The sequence below is a fragment of the Thunnus albacares genome, chromosome 16 (genome assembly GCF_914725855.1).
Source record: "Thunnus albacares chromosome 16, fThuAlb1.1, whole genome shotgun sequence".
NCBI lineage: Eukaryota > Metazoa > Chordata > Actinopteri > Scombriformes > Scombridae > Thunnus > Thunnus albacares.
In genome coordinates, this window is record NC_058121.1 from 4,235,337 (window position 1) to 4,255,687 (window position 20,351).

The 20,351-nt window shown below is 40.6% G+C and overlaps 2 protein-coding genes and 1 long non-coding RNA gene across 7 annotated transcripts in view; 1 reads left to right on the top strand and 2 right to left on the bottom strand.

Moving 5' to 3' along the window:
- tab2 (TGF-beta activated kinase 1 (MAP3K7) binding protein 2) overlaps nucleotides 1–5,425 on the top strand; it is a 41,129-nt gene extending 35,704 nt beyond the window's left edge. For 2 of the 5 annotated variants that reach the window (XM_044377231.1, XM_044377232.1), the window contains exons 4-8: nucleotides 970–1,130; nucleotides 2,206–2,299; nucleotides 3,089–3,184; nucleotides 4,202–4,282; nucleotides 5,250–5,425. In XM_044377231.1, coding sequence (XP_044233166.1) covers nucleotides 970–1,130; nucleotides 2,206–2,299; nucleotides 3,089–3,184; nucleotides 4,202–4,282; nucleotides 5,250–5,389 — 572 coding nt within the window. In that variant the 3' untranslated portion in view covers nucleotides 5,390–5,425. The remainder of the gene's footprint in view (nucleotides 1–969; nucleotides 1,131–2,205; nucleotides 2,300–3,088; nucleotides 3,185–4,201; nucleotides 4,283–5,249) is intronic. The other 3 variants (XM_044377233.1, XM_044377235.1, XM_044377234.1) reach the window with 3 other exon arrangements.
- Nucleotides 4,832–5,243, bottom strand: LOC122999911. The gene is made up of 2 exons (XR_006407853.1): nucleotides 4,908–5,243; nucleotides 4,832–4,874 (listed from the first exon to the last, which is right to left on the bottom strand). It is a non-coding gene; the product is annotated as an uncharacterized LOC122999911 (long non-coding RNA).
- A 3,708-nt stretch (nucleotides 5,426–9,133) lies between the features above and the next one.
- On the bottom strand, nucleotides 9,134–19,732 carry LOC122965606 (endoribonuclease ZC3H12A-like). Its single transcript, XM_044329758.1, has 6 exons — nucleotides 19,438–19,732; nucleotides 17,773–18,176; nucleotides 14,642–14,781; nucleotides 12,026–12,260; nucleotides 11,730–11,836; nucleotides 9,134–10,552 (listed from the first exon to the last, which is right to left on the bottom strand). The coding sequence occupies exons 2-6, from the start codon at nucleotides 18,153–18,155 to the stop codon at nucleotides 9,609–9,611; spliced, it is 1,809 nt and encodes a 602-aa protein (XP_044185693.1). The 5' UTR covers nucleotides 18,156–18,176; nucleotides 19,438–19,732; the 3' UTR covers nucleotides 9,134–9,608.
- Nucleotides 19,733–20,351: the final 619 nt, after the last annotated feature.

Below are 20,351 nucleotides of genomic sequence, written 5' to 3' on the forward strand. Positions count from 1 at the left end.
TGTCTCATCAGGTGTAAAAATGAGTTCATGTCTGAGTAAAGATCATCTATTACCTGGAATGCCAAAAAATATGGCAATATAAGCTTAGAAGTATGTAAAACAGTATCTGCCGTGAAACAATACATCTGTAATGATACTGTTGTTGAAAATTACTGTATTGTCATATACATTACCAAACCAAATATGTTTTCAGTGCAGCACAAGTTAGATGAAACAAATAATAAACAGACACCACATCTATAGAGACTGTTAACTCATATGAGCACGGTCACGTTCTCACACTGTGTGATCGGTATGAAGCGAGCAGGTAGCAGTTTAGCTCCAGGACATTTTGACAGATCTTTTTTGTAACAGGATATATACAGTTTTTTTCCATAAGTTTTTACTGTGGTGTGACGTCTATGCGTGTAGCGGGAGAGTGAGTTGTTTATTATCGGGTGTCTGTATAGGAGGTGTTAGAACCTGTCAACGGATGCAGGAACTATAATGAATTACCGTGTGGGAAACGTACTGTAGAGACTTGAACAGATCATCTGCACAGTTAAGGATCTGTATTAAACACTGTGTACGGCAGCAGAATACGCCTGCAGCGTTCACATCTCTTCACGTTATCACAATAGGTGATGAAACACACTGATAGACAACAGAGAGGAATCTGTGGAAGCCTGATGTAGTTTCCCCCCCGTCTCTCCTTACACAAAGTTGTTGTTCTGCTCAAGGAATTATGCTCTAAACTGGTTTGACAGGTGTATGTAGAGAAAATGTGACTTTATATCCACAGATATGTTTTTATTCTTCAACGTCAGCAGGTGAAGTTTCTCTAAAACTCTAATAATAGTTATTTGTCAGCTGATCATACATCATGCTAAATTAAGTTTCCATTTTTCACTAAGTTGATTTTAAATAAATGAATATAGCACAGAGGGAAGCGTGGCTGACTGTCTGCGTGTGTTTGTGCTCCTCTTCCAGCGTTGTTGGTGCATCAGAAGGCCCGCATGGAGAGGCTGTGGCACGAGCTGGAGCTGAAGAAGAAGAAGCTGGAGAAGCTAAAAGAGGAGGTCAACGAGATGGAGAATGACCTGACCAGGAGACGGCTGGAGAGATCCAACTCTGCCTCCCAAATTCCTTCTGTAAGCTCATTTCAGTGATTTTTACAAATAAACATTTCTATTGGTCATTTATGCTGCTTTTTTTTTTATATAAATATGTGTTTTTGGCGTTTATTTGATCGTGACAGATGAAATCCAAGCAGGAAATGTGAGGAAGGGGAACCAGGGATGTGGTATTTATTGTTGTGAACAGCAATCATCCGCTATAGTGTGATATATTCAAGTTGGAAGTAATATTTCCCAGCTGCAACACCAGCCAGAATCAAGAAAAATTGAGGAAAATGTTCCACCATCATTCATTGGCAGATCGATCAATTTAACACCCAAGTTTAATGCGGTTTTATTAGCAGTTAAGTCAGAAATCAGATGTTTTTTACAAGTGCAAAGGGTTGTTTTTCTGGTTAGTACTGAAAGATAAAAGGCTGATCAGACAAAACCAAATTATCTGGGTCACGTTGCCATTCTGGGTTCCTGCTCAAAGCACATTGTTGTTCCTACATCCTGAAACTATGTTGATTACAGGGTCTGTTTATGATTTGGCTGATATCGCTCCATATTTTAAGTCTGACAGAGCACACAAGTTCTGTCAAATTCACTTCACACATTCTAGAGCTGTGTAGCGATGTCTGCCCCTCCGTCCAGACGAAGCCTAACAACAGTAACAGGGAGTGTTCAAAACGAAAACACGACACCAACATATTTAGTTTTTGCACCGCTTCACGTTTCTCTCGCAGCTGTGAGTTTGCCGAAAACCTCTTGGGTTCAGATGAAGTGCTTCTCGGAGCTTTTTGTTGAATCAGCTGTTTTTGTCAGCTATTACGCTTTGAGTCAACAGAGGGGAAAATGGCTGCGGAGGGTTAATTGGCTGGTGCTGCTGAGTCCGGTAGCTGATTGGTTCAGTGTTGTTTACTGAGGCGAGCCAGCTCTGGAGAGCGGAGCGGCTCTCCTCCTGACACGGTCACAGATCTGCACCACTGACTTAAAAGCAGGATGTCCAACCTTTTGCGCCTCAGGGCTGCCTGACAGCTAAGCAGCTGATCCAATCCTGTCTCACTCCCTGTCTCACTCTCTGTCTCACTCTCTGTCTCACTCTCAGATCGAGGAGATGAAGCAGTTGCGATGCAAAAACAGGTTACTGCAGATTGACATCGACTGTCTCACCAAAGAAATTGATCTCCTTCAAACAAGAGGTAGGACTCTCTCCCTCTCTGATATGTATCATATGTAATATTATTGGGTGTGTGAGTATCTTAACCCGGCCTTCAGTGTATGAACTGTATATCTGTGTTTTTATAATAATAAGTCACTGAGTGAGGGAGGTCAGATCTAATCCCCAGCTGTGGCACGGCGCTCAGGCCTGGTCACATCCTCTCAGCACACGCAGTCAAGGTGCTGCCATTGTAATGTTAACTACCGTTTCTTCCTGAATTGCATCCTGTTGCTGGTTGGCAACAAGGGATTTATTGGTCCCCTGGCAGCACTCCATCAATGACAGAGATGGAGCCAACTAGTTTATAACAGGTGAAGGAAGGAGAGAGGCCGGTCAGTCATAAACCTCGTGATAGAGGAGTTTAAACCCAAAACACAGCCAGCTTGTATAATTTAGATGTTTTTTAAATCATCTTTTTTTTTATATAGTTGGTGGTAAAGCAGTGATGGATGTGGAGAGAAAGCTGCCTGATAGTCATCCTTTAATATTAGTACAGTACAGACAATCACTTGTTGTCTTGTCAAGAACATACATTACCAGATATTCTATCAAATGTTTGAACATGAGTGTGTGACATTTGTAAATGTCAATCATTGTCTTGTCTGTTGTTTATTCAAATCACGTTATAGTATTAGTGTAAAACTCTTCACAGGAGTAATTACCTCTCTTAACACGGTCACTATTGACAGGTTTGTGTACAGCTTGAGTGTTTATGTGTACATGTTTACTCCAGGTGTTTAACCAATGGTTTGTTTCCATCTGTTTACAGGACCACACTTTAATCCCAGTGCAATCCATAATTTTTATGACAACATTGGATTCCTTGGTCCTGTCCCACCCAAACCCAAAGGTACTTTATCTATTGGTAAGTTTAGGAAGGTTGCGTGTCGTGTCTGGACCTGTCTGTGTCTGTGACCGTGTCTGGGCCTGATTTCATAGGACACATTCCTTTCTTTTATTTAATTGAACTATTTGTATTGGATTTACTACATCAGAATGTAAATCCCTGTTATTATTTTAGTGATGAACTATATACAGGGCAGTCGTGTTAGCTCTAAAATGTTTTTGTACGTGATTGCTGGCTGTCGTCAGACATTATACGTCTCATTACATCTGTTTAGTCCCTTTTTGTGGAGTTTCAGTCAGCACCATCAGACCTGTAGCTGCAGTAGGCACGAAGCTCATTGTCTCATAATGAGAAAAAACTTCAATGATCTGAAATAGTTTTTAATTGGTTGATCTAATTAAGTGCATTAATTTAATGACTTCTATCATTAGGAGTCACACTGTTTAGATAATGAACTATAAGTTGTATATTGAAATACACCAGAGCTCAAGAGGCCAAAACATATAAACCAGTATTATTGTCCTTCAAATCATCTGACAGTGTTTCATTCATGTTTCACATCAGGGTTACACCAATATGACTAGTTGAAGGCCAACACCAATATTTTTACCATGACGTGACCGGCTAGTCGTGAGCATAATCAATATTTTTCAAATTTGATTATGACAAAAATGTTACCAAATATTCCAGCCACATATTGGAATTCGGAGCATCATAAGAAACTAAAAGTTTCCAATGAAAGTCAAATGAATGAAAGTCTCAGATTTCTGGGATGTTAAATACACAGTGATTCACTTCACCTTTTCCTGCTTCTAGTTTCCTCATAGAGATACTTGCTACACAACAGTGTATAATCAGCTGGAGGTATTGGTCTAACCCTGTTTCTGATCACTGACTTCTTCTTCATTTCTGCACTTTTCATCTTTTTTCCCCTCCACCTGCTCTGTAATCTTTGTCCATCCACTCATCCATCCCTCCCTTCCTCCCTTCCTCCCTTCCTCACTCCCCGCCGGGCTCCGTCACACCTCGGGTCAGGCGGGAGAGGATGTAGATATAATGTGACCTCTGAGCTCATGATGGAGCCCTCCTCTGGTCCTTCCCCTCCTCTCCCACTCGGTTGGTAACTCCGTGCTTCTCTTCTCCTTTCATTCCTTCCTCCCTTTATCATCAACTTTATCATATTTAACACAGGACACAGGCTTCTTTTAACCCCCTTGATTGATTTTGAATTTCAAATCTGAATGTAACATGTCTTTTAATTCTGTAAAGTCATTTGCTTCTCTGGAAAGCAGAGTCCTCACTGATATTCAGGCTTTTTTTATCTCTTGATTTTCATCTAAATTTGAGGAATTGATTAAACCATGAAAGTGCTCAGCCAAACGGAACAAATTGATTGCTTTGCTGTGTTTTTCAAACTGAAATGCTTACACACTGAAAGGATGTGGTTTTGGTTTGCGACCCTTAAAAAAGAAGCAATGTCAGCTCAGTTTGTGATCACACGGAGTTAAGTGTATGAGTTGTCTTCTCACATTATTTCATGTGATTACTTTGTAGATGCCTGAAGATAAAAAAAAAAAAAACTGCTGTATTTTGCAATAAAAAAAACAGCTTTAAAAAGAAAATTCCAAAAACAAGAAATAAAGTTTATCTTTTTGTTATTTCCTATCTTGTTAAACATCTTCAGACTCCAAAGCTGAGAACCGACAACCTACCAACAACCTACCAACAACCTACCAACAACCTACCAACATCCTACCAACAGCTGCTGTTAACATTAAGTAGACAGTGAAAGTGTTGCTTTGTAGTATGATGATAGTTTCCATCTCTGGACTGGACAGAGTTGATGACTCAGAAAGCTCTCAGAAACATTGTTGTTCTGTCTGAAAACCGACTCCAGGCTTTATGTTTACATTAGATCACTGCCAAGCGTCCGATAATCAATTACAGCAGCGCACGTAAACACACTGATGCACAAGTGTTAACTCCATGGATAAACTTGATGAATTGCCCTTCTTCTCCTGTGTCATATCCTGCACTGACCTCCCTCTTCTTCTCCTCCTCCTCCTCCTCCTCTTCGGCACAGACTCGGGCAGTAAGAGTGTGAAGCCCTTAGCAGACCAGGAAGAGGACGAGGGGACGCAGTGGAGCTGCACAGCCTGCACCTTCCTCAACCATCCCGCCCTCAACCGCTGTGAACAGTGCGAGTTCCCGCGGAACTTCTGAGCCAACGAGGCTGCGACGCCCCCCACCACCCCCCACCCCCCACCCCCAACACCCACCCACCCCTACCCCTCACCCCACCCCTCCTCTGCCCGCCTGTCTTCTACCACACTAGAATAGAAAAGGGCCCTTTCTTCCCCTGTTTCTTTTTTTTCCCCCCCTAGTTGTATGAAAACTCTGACGGGGTGTAATCATCGTGCATCATGTGGCCTGTTTTCCTTGATTTTTTTTTTTTTTTTTTCCCCCCCTCCCTCCTCTCTAAGGTTTGTAGAATGCTGTCCACTGAAGGCTTGACTGGATGGTGTTTACAGCTTGTGTTTCTTCCTAAAGGCTGGCAGAGTTGGATGATACCTCACCTTAGAGACTCGGATTGCGTGGGGTCACGTCTCGCTGCTCCCACTTACAGTATTACGAGTGTGGCCCCTGCAGTGTGACGGCACACAAACATACACACAAACACACACACACACACACACACACAAACACACACACACAAACACAGGTGCCAATGTGCCTTTTGCTGAATTAATATTTAGTTTTTCTTCCTCTGCGGTGGCTTGACGTGAGGGGGAGGGGGGGGGGGAGGGGGGGGATTGGGAACTGTGTCGGGCCACTGCTCTCCACCTGAAGGGAAAACTAACAGACTACTCGTGGACTTTCAAGTTTGTTTGCTGTTTCTAGAGGATGTCAAAGGGGGAACCGGCAGCGTCGCTGCCACTCAAACGTGCCTCGTGTCCTCCCCCTTCAGTATCCCCCTTTTCTCTGTCTCTTCAATCATGAGTTAATGAAAAAAAAAGATTGCATGCTTTGTGTACAGTACACGGAGGCAGAAACTCCCCTTGAGCTTTTTACTGTACATAATTTTAGAATGTGCCTTAAAAGCCTTCCTCACACTATGAATCACTTGTATTTCCTGTAAGTATAGCTTTATAGACTTTATTAACTTTTTTTTTTTTGTCTTGTTTTGTTTCCCTCTTTCAAACAAATAAGCACCATGCTCCCTTTTTAAGCTTTTTACTTGATTTCTGTGAGAGTTGAAGCCTTGCAGAAGGAGAGGAGCAGCAGAACAGCAGAAATGGAAAAAAAATAAACTGTCGCAGTCATCATGAAGCTACGTCTGCCCAGTCCGTTCATCATCGCTTGTGTAATTGCTGAGTTTCCTGTGTACGATCTGCAGATGCAGCAAAGCGGAAGGCGATGGAGGATTTTTTTTTTAATTTTTTTTTTTTTTTTTTTTTTTCCAGGACGCCAAATACGTTGGGACTGTCGGGGGAGGGAAGGGGGTCAAAAAGCAAAATTACAAACTGCCATCTTATCTGACAACTGGAATGTAGGTTTAATGTTTGGGGACAACTACACCTCAGTGCAAAGAGACACTCATTTTCCAGTACAATCAGGATGTTTGACGTCAAAGTGATCCTGGAACAGCTGATCGGGTTAAAAGTCGATTGTTTCCGTGTTTCTGTGCACCTGAATTGTTTTTTTTTTTTTTTTTCTGAGGTACCAATGATCAAAGTGAATATGTTTCTGTCTAAAGTGTTCCTATGTAGAAATATTCCTATGGCTCACATGCCTTATATACAACAGCTCAATTTTTACAACATCTTGGAAGCAGACAAGGCAAAAACAAAAAAAAAAAAAACAACTCAATGTTTTTATCAAAATGTAAGCACAACATGACTGTCCACTTTGTATACTCTTATTTTTATTTGGCTCAATTCATCCTCTTAAGCTTTTATTGATGAGGGTGTTTCTAAAGTTTACTTATTGTCATTAACTTACCTTAACTGTGGAGTAGTTACTTTGTTTTTTTTTTTTGTTTTGTTTTTTTTCCACATTTGTGAAACGTTGCCTTGCATTAGTGCCTTTAGAACTATTGAATTTGTATTGATAATCTATTCTGTCACATCCAAGTGCCATTTTTAAAACCAAAATCTTCGTATCGTTTAAACCCATTTACAAGTAGAAGATGAATTATTGTCTCTTAAGCACTTAACGCCATACTTCTTCCTTTTTCCAGCCCAAAGAAACCAGTTTTCAGCTTTATCTGCACCTTGGTGTGAAGAGGCAGTTTATTCATGTTTTATTAAATGGAAAAAAAATAATTTGGATATCTAAAGTGTTTTTTGATTTTAGCTGGGAAAACTGTCTTTGTAACAGATAAGTTATTTGTAAAAATAATAAAAAAAAAATCTATTCAGAGTTTTTTGGGGGTGTGGATTTGTCTTTGAGGCTTCGGTGTAAGATTGTGGATGTTTGTCCATGAGGTGGCGGTAGAGACCAAGATAGTTTTCCTCTGTAGGCTTGTGAAGATATTACCACTAAGCAAACATTTCCAGTTTGAAGCACTGGCAAATAAACACTGACAAATAAACACTGACAAAACAGGTTTAAGATCTCAGGTTGTAAATGGATCTAAAATAATTAAATGTTAAAGCAGAAATCAGTCACACCGGGTTGAAAACTGCTACGCTGGTGTCATCACTGGTGCTGTGTCCCAAATCCATACGACATGTTTAATTGTACATACTATATATTAATACTATACTGTTTCAGCAGTTAGTTTCTTTGCATACTGTTTATACCAACAGGAAATGAAGTCTGTCACATATAAATGAAACTGCATTTAAAATGATGCTGCCATATCAAAAAACAGATTTTTTTCACCCCTCTAAATGTCTAGTTACCTGTTTACCGATGTGTTCCTGGTGCAGTTTCAACCACCATCCACAATTTCACAAAACCGCAATACCATTTTTTTTTTACACATTTTATTGTGGGAGAGTAATTTACATCAAAACACACTTTAAGATCAAGCGTTTCTGTGGTTTGCATATGAACTGTTTGGAGTATACTCTATTTTGTCACTTTGGTTTTCACAACAACTAAAAGTTAATCGACCGGTCTTCCCTACATGATTCAGTGTCGATTTCAAATCCAGTGTATGGCCAAAAATATGTTGAAACCTGAACATTAAGTCCTTGTGTGATTGTACAACATGTCATTACAAAACTAAAGGCTTTAATCTGCTGCTGTAGAAGCATCCACACTTCTGCTTTCACATTGTCCGCATGATTTTGGAACGTGACTGCAGAGATTTGCTCTCTCGCGTGTTCAGCGATGGCTCACAGTCGGTGTTGCAGCAAACTGGAAAAGTTGTTTCTTTATTGACCTGGTTTTATGCACAGGGGCAGTGGAAGAAAGTAAGTTCATTTACTCAAGTACTGTACTTAAGTGCAATTTTGAGGCATTTGTACTCAAGCATTTCCATTTTATGCTACTTTATATGTGCTTTACATGATTTCACTTTATTGTCCATACAAAACATACTATCTGATGAAATATGATGCAGAATTAAAATACAACTTCACTTGTTAATGCATCAATAAAAATCCAGTATACTGTATATAATAATGTAATCTTCTGAAAGGAACCATTACTGAATGAATACTTTTGATACATTTACTGAGCAAATTTTATGAATGATTACTTGTAATGGAGCATGTTTAAACTGTGGAAAGGGTCTTCCCTAAAACTGTTTCCAGAGTTGGAAAATATTATTGCAAGCTGTAGCATTAATATTTCCCATAATTGGAACTAAAGGCCCCAAACCATGAAAAACAGCCTCAGGGTTGTCCACGTACTGTATGCCACATTTGTTCATTTGCCACTGTGGCCAGTTGTCAAGAGTTAATTATATTCCATATGTTCATCATAGACAGATAACCGGAATGATTTAACACAGTGTGATTGTTTTATGATGATTTTATTTCACAGGCATAGCAAAAACATAAGCCTTTAGAATTCCTATCAAAAACAGGTCATCGACATTCTTTACAGAAGTACAGAATAGCGTTCCTCACTTTGAGGCAACATGAGAAAACAACACATGCTGCTTTAATAAAACATTTGTCACTGCTACAATAAGTAGCATGTATGGAGCGTAGTGCATTGCACTTTTACACTAGGATAAAGAAAGAGCATTCAGTCTGCTACGTGTTCAAGACTTCATCAGATTGAATCACTTTTTAATGCTTAGAATAAAGAGTTTGTTTGTGGATGTGAACAAGCAAGGGGAACAGTTTAATTTGTAATAATATGAATTCACAGTCAACTTTATGAAAAGTAGAAATTTTCTCTTTTTTTCAGTTTTCACTTTGTCTGGGATGAGAACTCAAATATGGGCCCAGTTTGACTCCTAACCTCAAAAAAATGAGTCTTTCTAGTAGGAGATGTGGCTGCTCCTATAACTCTGGATGAGAGAAATCAGTTCGGACATGTCTGAAACATGCGGGTTAGTATTCATGACTTGCTCCACCGCGCTCTGAGGGTAGAGCGTGCTCAGCAGGATCCTCTGGCTCTTCCTCTGCTCGCTGGATGGGCTCTTGTCCCGGCTGCTCAGCCTGGCGTCAGAGAGACTGTTCTGCACCCACGGGTCCCTGGGCAAGCTGAGGCTCTGTCTGTGGGTGCGCTGTCCGAAGTACTGCTTCTCTGAAAAATGAGAGTGATGGTCCCTGTTATGTGGAGGCAGAGCTGGGCAGGAGCTCCATGCTGGGTTGTGAGGGGGCACCCTGGTATGTTGGTGATTACACCTGCACTGGGTGCACACGTGATGCTCGCAGGACACCGAGCCGTTCCGAGAAGGGTAGTAACTTCCTCCACCCAGGACGGGCCTCTGGTTGTTCCCACCGTACGACCCTGAGAAGGAGTAGTCGTCGTGGCTCAGGCCGTAGCTGGCCACCCCGCTGCTGTAGCTGTGGGGAGGCATCTCCATGCTGTAAGGCACATCCTGGATGTAGAGCCTAGACATGCTGCTGTCCAGGGAACTGAAGGCTTCGTCCACATCCGGACTCGAGCAGTGACGGAGGCTCGTGTTTTGATGTATTCTTGGGCTGCCGGTGTCTCTCTGATAGATGAACTGCTCGCTGGGTGATGTCCTGTGGGACTGGTCCTCTATGCTGAGTGGAGGGGGGGTGGATGAGGAGTATCTGTGGTCCGGCTGATACACGGGAGGGCAGCAGCGTGTGTCCTGCAGGTTTGATTTGTGCGAGAAGGTCTTGGCTTTGTCTCTCTGGGCCCTCAGTTCATCAGCCACAGATAGTTGTGATTGGTTGGCCCGCTCTGGGTGGTAGAATTTGCACTTCACTCCATAAGTGCACTTCTTTCCTGAAAGAAAGAAATAAGAGGTTATGTAGGCTTTCAAAACAACAGCACCACAGCTGTAAACCTGTATCTCCTCAAGAGACTGTCAACAGTGAATGTGTGTGTCTGAGTGTGCTTCCAGTCTGCAGTACTGTAAACACACTTAGCTTTGCAAATAAATTAGCTGTAACCTCTAGCTTTCTATTAGGGCTCTATGTAGGGATCCAGTTCCCTGGCTTGCTGTTTGGTCCCAGCTCCAACAGTGTCAGCTGGGTGTTAATGCACTGCAGCCTCTCTCAGGGCCAATCACTGACTGACAGGCAGGCAAATGAATCACTCCTCAGCTAATCTCTCTGTGACAGATCGGTGGCCTTCCACAAGTTTCACATGCTGGAGGCAGGAGTCACCGTGGAATAAGAAAGGACGAGGACAACCAGTGCCCCCTGCTGGACCCATTTGTCCACTGAGCGAGTACAAGGTAGGTTTGAGGAAAGGTTCAGCAATGCTGCCTAAATATGTTTTGAATTTGAAAGGGATGTTTTCAAAAGTTTTTACAGTAATTTCAACCTTATGACCAAATGAGAGAACAGAGATTTTCTCACGGTCTGTAGCACAGCTATGACCAGTTGTCTTTTGAAATCTAGAAACTCCAATTTGGGTGATATTTCAGTACTTCATACTTCCTCTATGCACTGAAAAACATTTTGGTCTTATGAAATCTCTAAACCAGTTGAATAATCTCAAAAACACACAGAGGTCAGTATGTTTCTGTCCAGCACTTCCCAGATCTACCCGACAGCCAGAAAGTGTGGTTACCAAAGCTCATGCTATTATGGATTTCTATGGTTTTTATTAGCCACGCATTGGCTTTAGAATGACAATGTTGGTTGGTCCACCACCAACCAACATTGCCTAATGACATTCCCATCAGCCTCAGCTGTACTTTGTGCTTAATGCTATTTAGCAAATGTTAGCATGCTACCAAACTAAACTAAGATGGTGATTATGGTAAAAATGATACTTTCTCAGCATGTTCATTGTGAGCAATGAGTGAAAATGTCAAAGACCCTAATGTTGATCACACACTTCATATTACTGAAACTGGTTGAGTAGGTAGCTGTTAAATTCCTCAGATAAGTACAAGGAAATGTAACCTGAGCAGTGCTAGCAGTTGTTTGGTGGAACAGAAATTTCAACCAACCGTAAGGACAGTGCTGCAGCTTGTTGTCTGCAGTCCATGGCTTCTTCCGCAGAAAATCATCGATGGTGGGACCATTTCTACCCAGAGGATCATCTGGAGGCATGAACCTGCACCAGCAAAGAGAAACACTTAGGATCTAGTAACTTTAAATGGAATTTGTGTTAGCTCAAATTTCTGGTGTGACCTGTAAAAATGAACTCTAACCATGTGCACAGCAGAGGTGCTTCTTTTACATTCATCTGTGCATTACCCTATATGTTGCCCTGTATGATGACCTAAACTACCATCTGTCTTACTTGTCACTGACGAAGCTGTACATCAGCAGCCTCTCCTCTATGAACTTCTTCCACTGGGGATTCTCTGTCTGCAGGTCCCGGTAGTTGTCGTTGGACACGATGATACCGTCCGAGTCGCAGGCCAGTTTGACGATATATCGGTCATCGTAGCACACCACCCTCTTACCATTTACGCAGCGGGATGGTGTGTACACCAGGATCTTCCTCCTCTCCAGCTCATGCAGAATATGTTGATCTGAGAGACACATGAGAACAGAGTTGTTTATCATTTGTTTATCGTTCATTATACGTTTTTATCTTTAGTTGATGCCATAGAAATCACCTAGTGTTTCTTGGGTCTGAAAAAAAAGTATGTTAACTCTTTAATTGTCTTCTCAACCGTTTGGTAGCACACGTTTGAACTGTGAACTTTTGCACTTGGTTGAAGTACAGTTTTACAGGCCTGAAAAAATCCTCCAGGTGGGCTATGATTTTCATAAGCAGACCTTTTCAGGTGGCTTCCTTCCAGAAAGTTAGCATAGTTAGAAAAACCTCTCTTGGCATGGTTATAGTGGAGTTTTAACATTCTTTCATTTAGTTTAGTTTCAAAGGGCTTACTGAATGGAATCATATAAGTTAACACACCCCAAAAAAGTCTGTCCATTTTATAATTTCTTTAACATTTGTCAATTTATAGTAAACGTACTGTTACTAAAAAAATGTTTCAACAAAACTGAATATTGCAATGGAATATAAAGTTTTTTGATAACTTGTTATCAGTATGTTAAATCTAATGTTAGTTCATTGTATATTTGTAGGAATTAGTATAATTTTTCAAACATATTTTAGATGTTTACATAGAAACTATGAAAACGTGATTAATCAGGTAAATTTGGGGTGATACTGCTAATACTGGTAATAATGATGCAAAGTCAAATTTAAGCACTTGTGGACTTTTCCAATTCACTCTGAACACTGATGGTGGTGCAAAAAGGGTGTGTCCACTTTGAAGTGTGTAGGAAATACTTTGTTTTCTTGTGTTTGAATACAGGCCAACAATGGTTCCATCACCCAAAAAACACAGATGAGCAGGTCTGATCTATTACCACAAAGATTGCACCGCATATTATATGACTGGTCAGGGTGCTTGGACCCTGTATGCCTCCTTGCAGGTCTAGTTTCATTAAGAAAAATGAGTCTGTTCTGTTGCTGTCAAGGTTAGAGCTAAATTTAAAGAGACCAGGGATCATGTCCTTGCAGATACAAAACATTTGCTGAGGCAAGTGACCTGCACGTTGCAGTTCATTGTGAGCTTTACAAGCATGTTCATAAAAAGTATTAAACTGCACCTGGCCCTCATAATGCTCCCTTGTAAACTGCTGATGACTGCTTTGAGGAGGGAAACTATTTTTATGTAACTTGACCCAACATGAACAATAGATTGGATTCCAGTTTTGGTGGTTGCGCTTCCTCATTGTTAAGAAGTTTCCATGGACTTTGTGATACTTTTTTTTTTTTTTTTTGCAATGAAACTGGGTCAAATCCATTGGATGGAATCCACTGAAGCCACTGTAAATCCAGTCTGGCTACAGCTACCCTCCATGATGGAGCAGACTGACAGAAAGGATGAAGATAACAGCCAGGACAGAGTGGTGAGAATTTACCAACAGCCATTAGTGCACCATGACATGCCAAAACAGTTATGAAAATAATAGTTTTTGGTGACCGTTTTGGAGATAAGAGATCTTGGCTTAGATTTTTTCCTGCTTATGTTGGCTCTGTACCAACATGTTTTATCAACGATACTCATTGTTGTGGCTTCTATTTTTCTTCAGTTTATTCAAATTAACTTGCTTGTTTTACTCCTGTAAGTGTACAATGCTTCATTTCCTGCTTCATTGTCCTGATTTTTTTTTTGCAAAATTGCAAAATGTTGGTAGCCAATTATATTCCATATCCAAAGGGAATGTTTGCAGATTCAACTTATTAACTCAACTTAAAGCTGCACTTCTCAATATTTATATACAAACAATGGTTCAAATGACTGTGTCGTAGTGGGGAACCCACTAAGAAGTATCATCCCACTCTGCAGCTCCCTCAGAGTTAAGATTTTAAACCTCATTTAGCTCACTGTTTTGGTTTAAATTGGTATGTATAATCTGGTTTAGCTCCACAATGAATGGAGTCACTGACTTTGTGAACTAACAAGGTTTTCTTGTCAGTTGCTGAGTTTGTGCTTAAGGTCATTGGGTTCATTGTGTAGCGCAACTTTCTGAACCAGAATCTTGTAGCCCTGCAGTCAATGCCACATTTATTGTCTATAAACCAGCTTCAAGTCAAATTGTATTTATTTTATTTTATTTATGTGAATGAGGTATGCTGTGAAACTGAATTGCCCTCTGCGATAAATAAAGTTGTCTGAACGTGAATGTGCATCTGAATCAACTGTGTTACTGTGTGATAAAATGTGACATCATAGTTGGGTGTGGTCAGCTGTGAAACAAGCCTTTCAGGAAGAGATGTGCACACAAGCCATCAACTGTCCTAAACAGAAATAACATGGGATGTCTTATATTTGGTAGCATTTCCCTTTAACTGACTGGTACATGCTACCTCAGCACAGTCAGGTGACCTTACCCGTGATGGGGGCCTCAGGCCGCGTCTGCTCCTTCCTCCACAGGGGAACGAACACTGTGATGTCCCGCAGACCTTTGTCCCAGAACCAGTTCACTGCCAGCTGGAGGCCCTGGCATGAAAACACCTTCTTGTCGCCATGACTACAAAGACACAGAGAAAACAACTTCTTCTTTTCTGTTTCTGAGCACGTTATGCATGCATCTCTTCTCCCTTTTTCAGGAAGTAGACAGTGTCGCAATGCATGTGCTCAGGGTTCTTTAAAACATGATAACAGAAGCGAAGAACAGACTAACTGTTCACATGCACTTTGTCCCAAAGAGTCACATTTTGCTCCCTAATTAAACCTAAAATGAAAAACGTAGAATGTTTCCTTTATTTTTATAATATAATAATTCTTTTACAAAAGAGACAATTTTTCTAAACTGACAAAATTAGTGAAAAATAAGATGTTAATTTTAACCCGACACCAACAATTTCTCTAAACTAACCTTGAAAAGGAACTGAAAAGTGCTTCAATTGTCAAACAAGTGAGGAGTAAGGAACTTGAAATACTTGCATTATAATCATTAGCACCAGCTTGTCTCAGCAGCGCTCGCAAAGTATCTGCTGTGAGTTCTGCTGGTACAAGTTCACTAGACAAACATCTGTTGTCTGAAATCCAAAGCTAAGACTCACATTACCAGGACACACTCCAGAGCCACTGAAGAAGTAAACTGGATGGTTTTGCACAAAGTAGAAAGTGTGTGTGTGTTTGTGTGTGTGAGTGTGTTTGTGTGTTTGTGTGCAGTGGGGGATTCCCCTTTCTCTTTGTCAGCAGGAAATGGTGAGGCACTTTGCATATAACAGGTACCAAACCAAAGACAAGGCTTGACTTAGGAGAGTTTATGACTACTGAATGAATCTCCCTTGCACAACTTAGCTGGAATATCAAAGTTTACTCTGAATGATCTTTCCTTAGCAATTCATACTTGCAGTGTGTAACTTTTTCCTGAATCTAATGAGCGAGAATCGTCTGCGAATTAAAAAGAAGTCATGTATGCTGTCACAGTTGCACTCCTTGATATGAGTAATGCATGAGCTGGCTTTTGAAACCACCACAGATGCTGAGCAGTGGTTTGGTGAAAACAAACAACCTGGACATTTTTGAAGTATTGTTGGAAGATTGATCCCTCTAAAAAGTACTATGTTGTATGTGGTCTACTCCATACTGTTGACTAGTTTAAAGCAGCAGTCACAGATTTTTTGGCCACTTGGGGGCAGTGCAACACGCTGTAAACAAACTGTTAGCAAACATTTGCCTATTTACACATGCAGTAGACGCAGACTAGCATTAGCATTCATTTGTCGAGTCGTGTTTGTGTCCTCCTGATGAATGGAAGTCCAATATTCACTTTCATTTTAGCTCTATTTTCCTCTCCACCAACTCCTGAGGGAAATATCTGGCTTTTTAGCTGCTAAATGCTCCACTATGTTCACCAGCTAGCTAGTGCAGGTTTAAGCACTCAAATGCTTCATCTTATATGATCTTATTAAATATTTTGCATGTTAAGCCTCATTCCCAAGAGTAATTAGTAACATCAGCTGTAAAATAGATGTAGTGGAGTTAAATGTAGATGGAAATATTTACCTCCAAAATGTTTAGCAGAGAGGCACAATTCTACAAAATTTTCATGTAAAGTGTTTATCTAAAAATCACGTATGGTATTTTTACTTAGTACAGACACAAAAAGTATTGTCTTCAGCGCACATTGTATAGTATTTTATTTTGATGATTTTTGTGAGAATCTTTCTTTTGCCAACTGTGACAATAATGCATTTGTCAGGTCATATATATAATGAATAAAAGGGGCACACCACCAATTTTACATCGTAGTCCATTTACTATGTATCAGTATTAAACAGCCTGTGAAAACAGTTGTGTAATGCCCTCTGTGGCCCTGGAGGAGCTGAGGTAGAAGTCTGACATAATTGTCTGAGTAATCTTGGTTTATCTGACAACAGATCATGTTGAGTTGCATTATGAGACATGTAGGATCCAATGTTTTTTAAGTTTGAAACTTATTACACATCAAAAGTCAGCATATCTCGGCCTCAGTTGCTTTGATTTTAACCATTCTTTTTCAAATCTGTCTCTCGCAAGCTCTTTAACTTTATGGAATCGCAACACTAAATTGCTCAAGTGCCCCTTTAAAATACTGATGAACAGGTGAGGGTTTTAAGATCACAAGGTTGTTAATTCTTTGTCAGCAGTGGCTGGAAAAGAGGTTGGACGCAAGGAAATAGAAAGCAGAGCCTGATAAGAGGCTTCCACCGAGATCTCACTTCTGAGGCTGGACTTTACTCACACTGCCTTACCTGTGAATAATGATGTGACAGTAAATGCTTTAGCCCTCTTCCTCTTTCAACATGCTTCATTTCCTTACAGGAATATGCATTGTGAAAACATCTCTCTTTTGTTTTCCACTTTGAATTCATATCATGCCCTCCACCTACTCTCTAGATTATTTGTTTGAACAAATTTCAACTCAGAACTTCCTTGTTGCCCAATTTAGGACGGGTAAGGTGGCAACGATGAGGTCATACAATGTGTGAATTTCACCTCAGTGAGTGTTAGAAGTCATGCTAGATAAAAGTATTAAATAAACAGCTTGAACGTGTTTGTGAAAAGTGAATGGTGGCAACCTTGAACATGTCACTTTGCCATTTAGGCATTGTGCAGAGAAGAATATAGGTACATATCATGTTTTCACTTCCCACTTCTTTAAAGAGGAAGTGGACTGCGATCAAATCTACGAACTGAAACACAGATTTGACTCAAATAGAGACACTCGTGTACAGATGGAAATTAAATAAAAACTAAAATAGCCTGGTTATATGTTTATTTTTCTTTTCTCATCATTCAGTTATACACATCATCTATGCTTTTTTACAGCCTCAACCCCCCACTTGCTATCTCTTCCAGGAAGGTAGTGAAAAATGATTTCACTTATTGCCATATAAAGCAATTAGTATGTTATCATTTAAATCATTTTGGCTCGGCCCAAGAATTATGAAATGAAAGTTGGTTGTAAACATAAAACAACTGAGATACAAGACAACTATTATTAAATAGAGATGCAGAGTTGACTCACCTCATTGCCACGTTGCTTCCATCTATAACCACTGGTCTGAAGCCAGCAGTTGGCTCTCTGTCTGTTCCTGGTCTGGGCTGGCTGGGACTGGGGCTGCATCCTCTGGGCACCAGTTTGGGACTGTTTGGGACAGTGTGGCAGGTCTTTATCAGCTCCTCCAGGATGTCATTGGTCTGGGCATCGTGGCGGAGGCTCTCCAGCACCCGCAGAATATCACTCTGAGAGTATCCCAGCTTGAGAAAACGCTCCACTTTGGCGTGCTGCTGCTGACGGTCCATGGCAGACACTGATAGAGAATCTGGTGTGCGAGCGTGTTTCCTCTCTTCTGTCTTCTCAGGACTGTCTGGCTGGGGAATCCTCCTCGCCTCCTTATTCTGGTTCATCAGCGTCTCCACGGCAACACTCTGTGTTTTGGAACAGTTGACAGGTGTCAAAAGATGATGGAGGCAGAGGCAACCTCTGTAACTCACTGTAAACACAGGAAGCCAGCTGCGGTCTGACAGGGGTTTTCGGACAAATCAATTGTGGTTTGGTGTGCACTGATAGCATCTGCTCTTGTTACCACAACCTCATGACTGCAAACGTAAGCAAAAATACTGATGACGTCATGCTGGTTAAGAAAGCCCCTGTCACACACATTAAGAGAGGAAGCTAAGGGTCTTCGCTGATCTCTGGTCTAATTTTACCTCCAGAGTTATTGAGGTCAGTTACCAAAACAAAAATGTGAATGGAACCGATGTGAGCGTGGGTATTAATGCCTCACCCCATTCCACACATATTTTATTACACTTTCTGGAAACCCCCTGAGCTTCATGACCAAAGAAAGATCACACTGATGTATTTGAGAGTGAAGACTGTTGAATGACTCAACCCACTTCTTCCACTCTTCCTCCCAACCCACAAAGCAGAGCTATTCTGAGTGCAAACTTTGAACAAACTTGTCACACGGTGAGAAACATCTGAAACAATGAAAACACAAAACCACCATAACGAACACTCGGTGGGCGTGTCAAATCTTTAAAAAAAGCCCATCGTAAAGAAAGTCCTGAATTGAACTCCTTCATCATTTACAGACAAAACATATCCATCATACTTTGAATCCTTTTTCTTTGGACAGACTTTTTGATGCTTGTCACGCAAGGTGGATTGATGAGGTCTTTTCATGTGTCAACTTGACATTTGAAGAATGAAGAAAATTATGAAAGATGTGATGCAAACCGTGTCATGTCCTACAAAGCTCTAACAATTAAACATCTTATATAAAAGAGTAAAAAAAAAGAAAAGACACTGGCACTTGGCTTTATAGTTGAAGATGTTTTTATGTGAGTCTCTGCAAGGGGCTTGGCTTTGCACAGACTTGCTACAACCTGCACCAAACCACATCCTTTGCCGTTGAGTTGAAAATCAGTTAATCTGCAAGGAGTCATTTTTTCTCCTCAAAATGTCTTATCTCTGCTTGTTTTCCCTCACACCTACAAACTCCATCAACCCTTGCTCTTTGCAACGCTATCTGACCCTGACACCTATTGTACTTGTATCTCACAATCAGACATGACATGCCTCAACAAGACGGGACTGCAGGCAACTTTTCTGGCTGAGAATTCACAATTAACATAAACAGAAGTGCTACTTTGACTGAAGTTATCTGTCTCATTCTGTACTTACACATTCAGCAAGATCGGAGCATTGGATCGGAGTCCCTCTGGATCGCTGTCTCTCGGTGTGAGTGTGAGCTGCTTCAGTCAGTCACTCTGACAAGCAGACCGGTCTGTGTGAAGCCGCTCTTATTACTCATAGGAGGAAGCGACTGCTCACTGCTGAGAAAAAAAAAAAAAAAAAAAAAAAGCTTCTCTGACCAGCAAGGAAGAGAACACTTTGAAAATTTGTAATCACTTCCTTGTCAGGAGTCAGGGTTGATATGGGAGCCTGAGGGATTCGTTTCCCTGTCTGTCCTATTTTATTGAGCTCTTCCTGGTAAATTCTAGCTGACTGTCTGTGACAAAGCAGTGTAGAGCACCAGGAAGCCTGCAAGGGTTATACTGAGGGATCAAACTGGTTTCATCTGTATTTTACATATTCATGTTTTTTTAAAGGGTAAAAGTATTGTGGAGTTTCTAACATCAAATATGTGTGTTGGATCTCTTTAAAGAGGATATTTTTTAATTAGTATGAGACTCAGAGGAGAGTTTAAACATGTCATGATGGTCTAATTGTTGTTTTACATGTTTTTCTACCATGAAAAAAACCCCATTTGGGTCAAACTTTTTCAGATGTTCACTGTCAATTTATTGACAATCTCCAGCTTCAGACAGAAAACATAAAACATAATATGACATAGCATATCTGTCATATTATTAAATTAGTCTGAGATCCAGTGGAGAGTTTAAGTTTGCCATGATGATCTATGTATTTGCTGTGTTACAGGCCTCTCCACTATGACAGAAATACCAGAAATGTACATTTGTTGCATCAAATATTTTCAGATGTCTATATAAATGCCAAATGTGAGTTTTTAGCATTGATAATAATGTTTAAAAACAAACAAACAAACACATGCGCGCAAAGTGACACATTTTCTT

Excerpts from the sequence above, each read along its gene's own strand:
- LOC122965606 (XM_044329758.1), bottom strand. The coding sequence starts at position 18,155 with ATGAACCAGAATAAGGAGGCGAGGAGGATTCCCCAGCCAGACAGTCCT. Across the intron at positions 14,782-17,772 it reads GGAAGCAACGTGGCAATGAG|TCATGGCGACAAGAAGGTGT; the intron begins GTGAGTCAACTC and ends GTGTCTTTGTAG. Across the intron at positions 11,837-12,025 it reads TACAGCTTCGTCAGTGACAA|GTTCATGCCTCCAGATGATC; the intron begins GTAAGACAGATG and ends TTGCTGGTGCAG.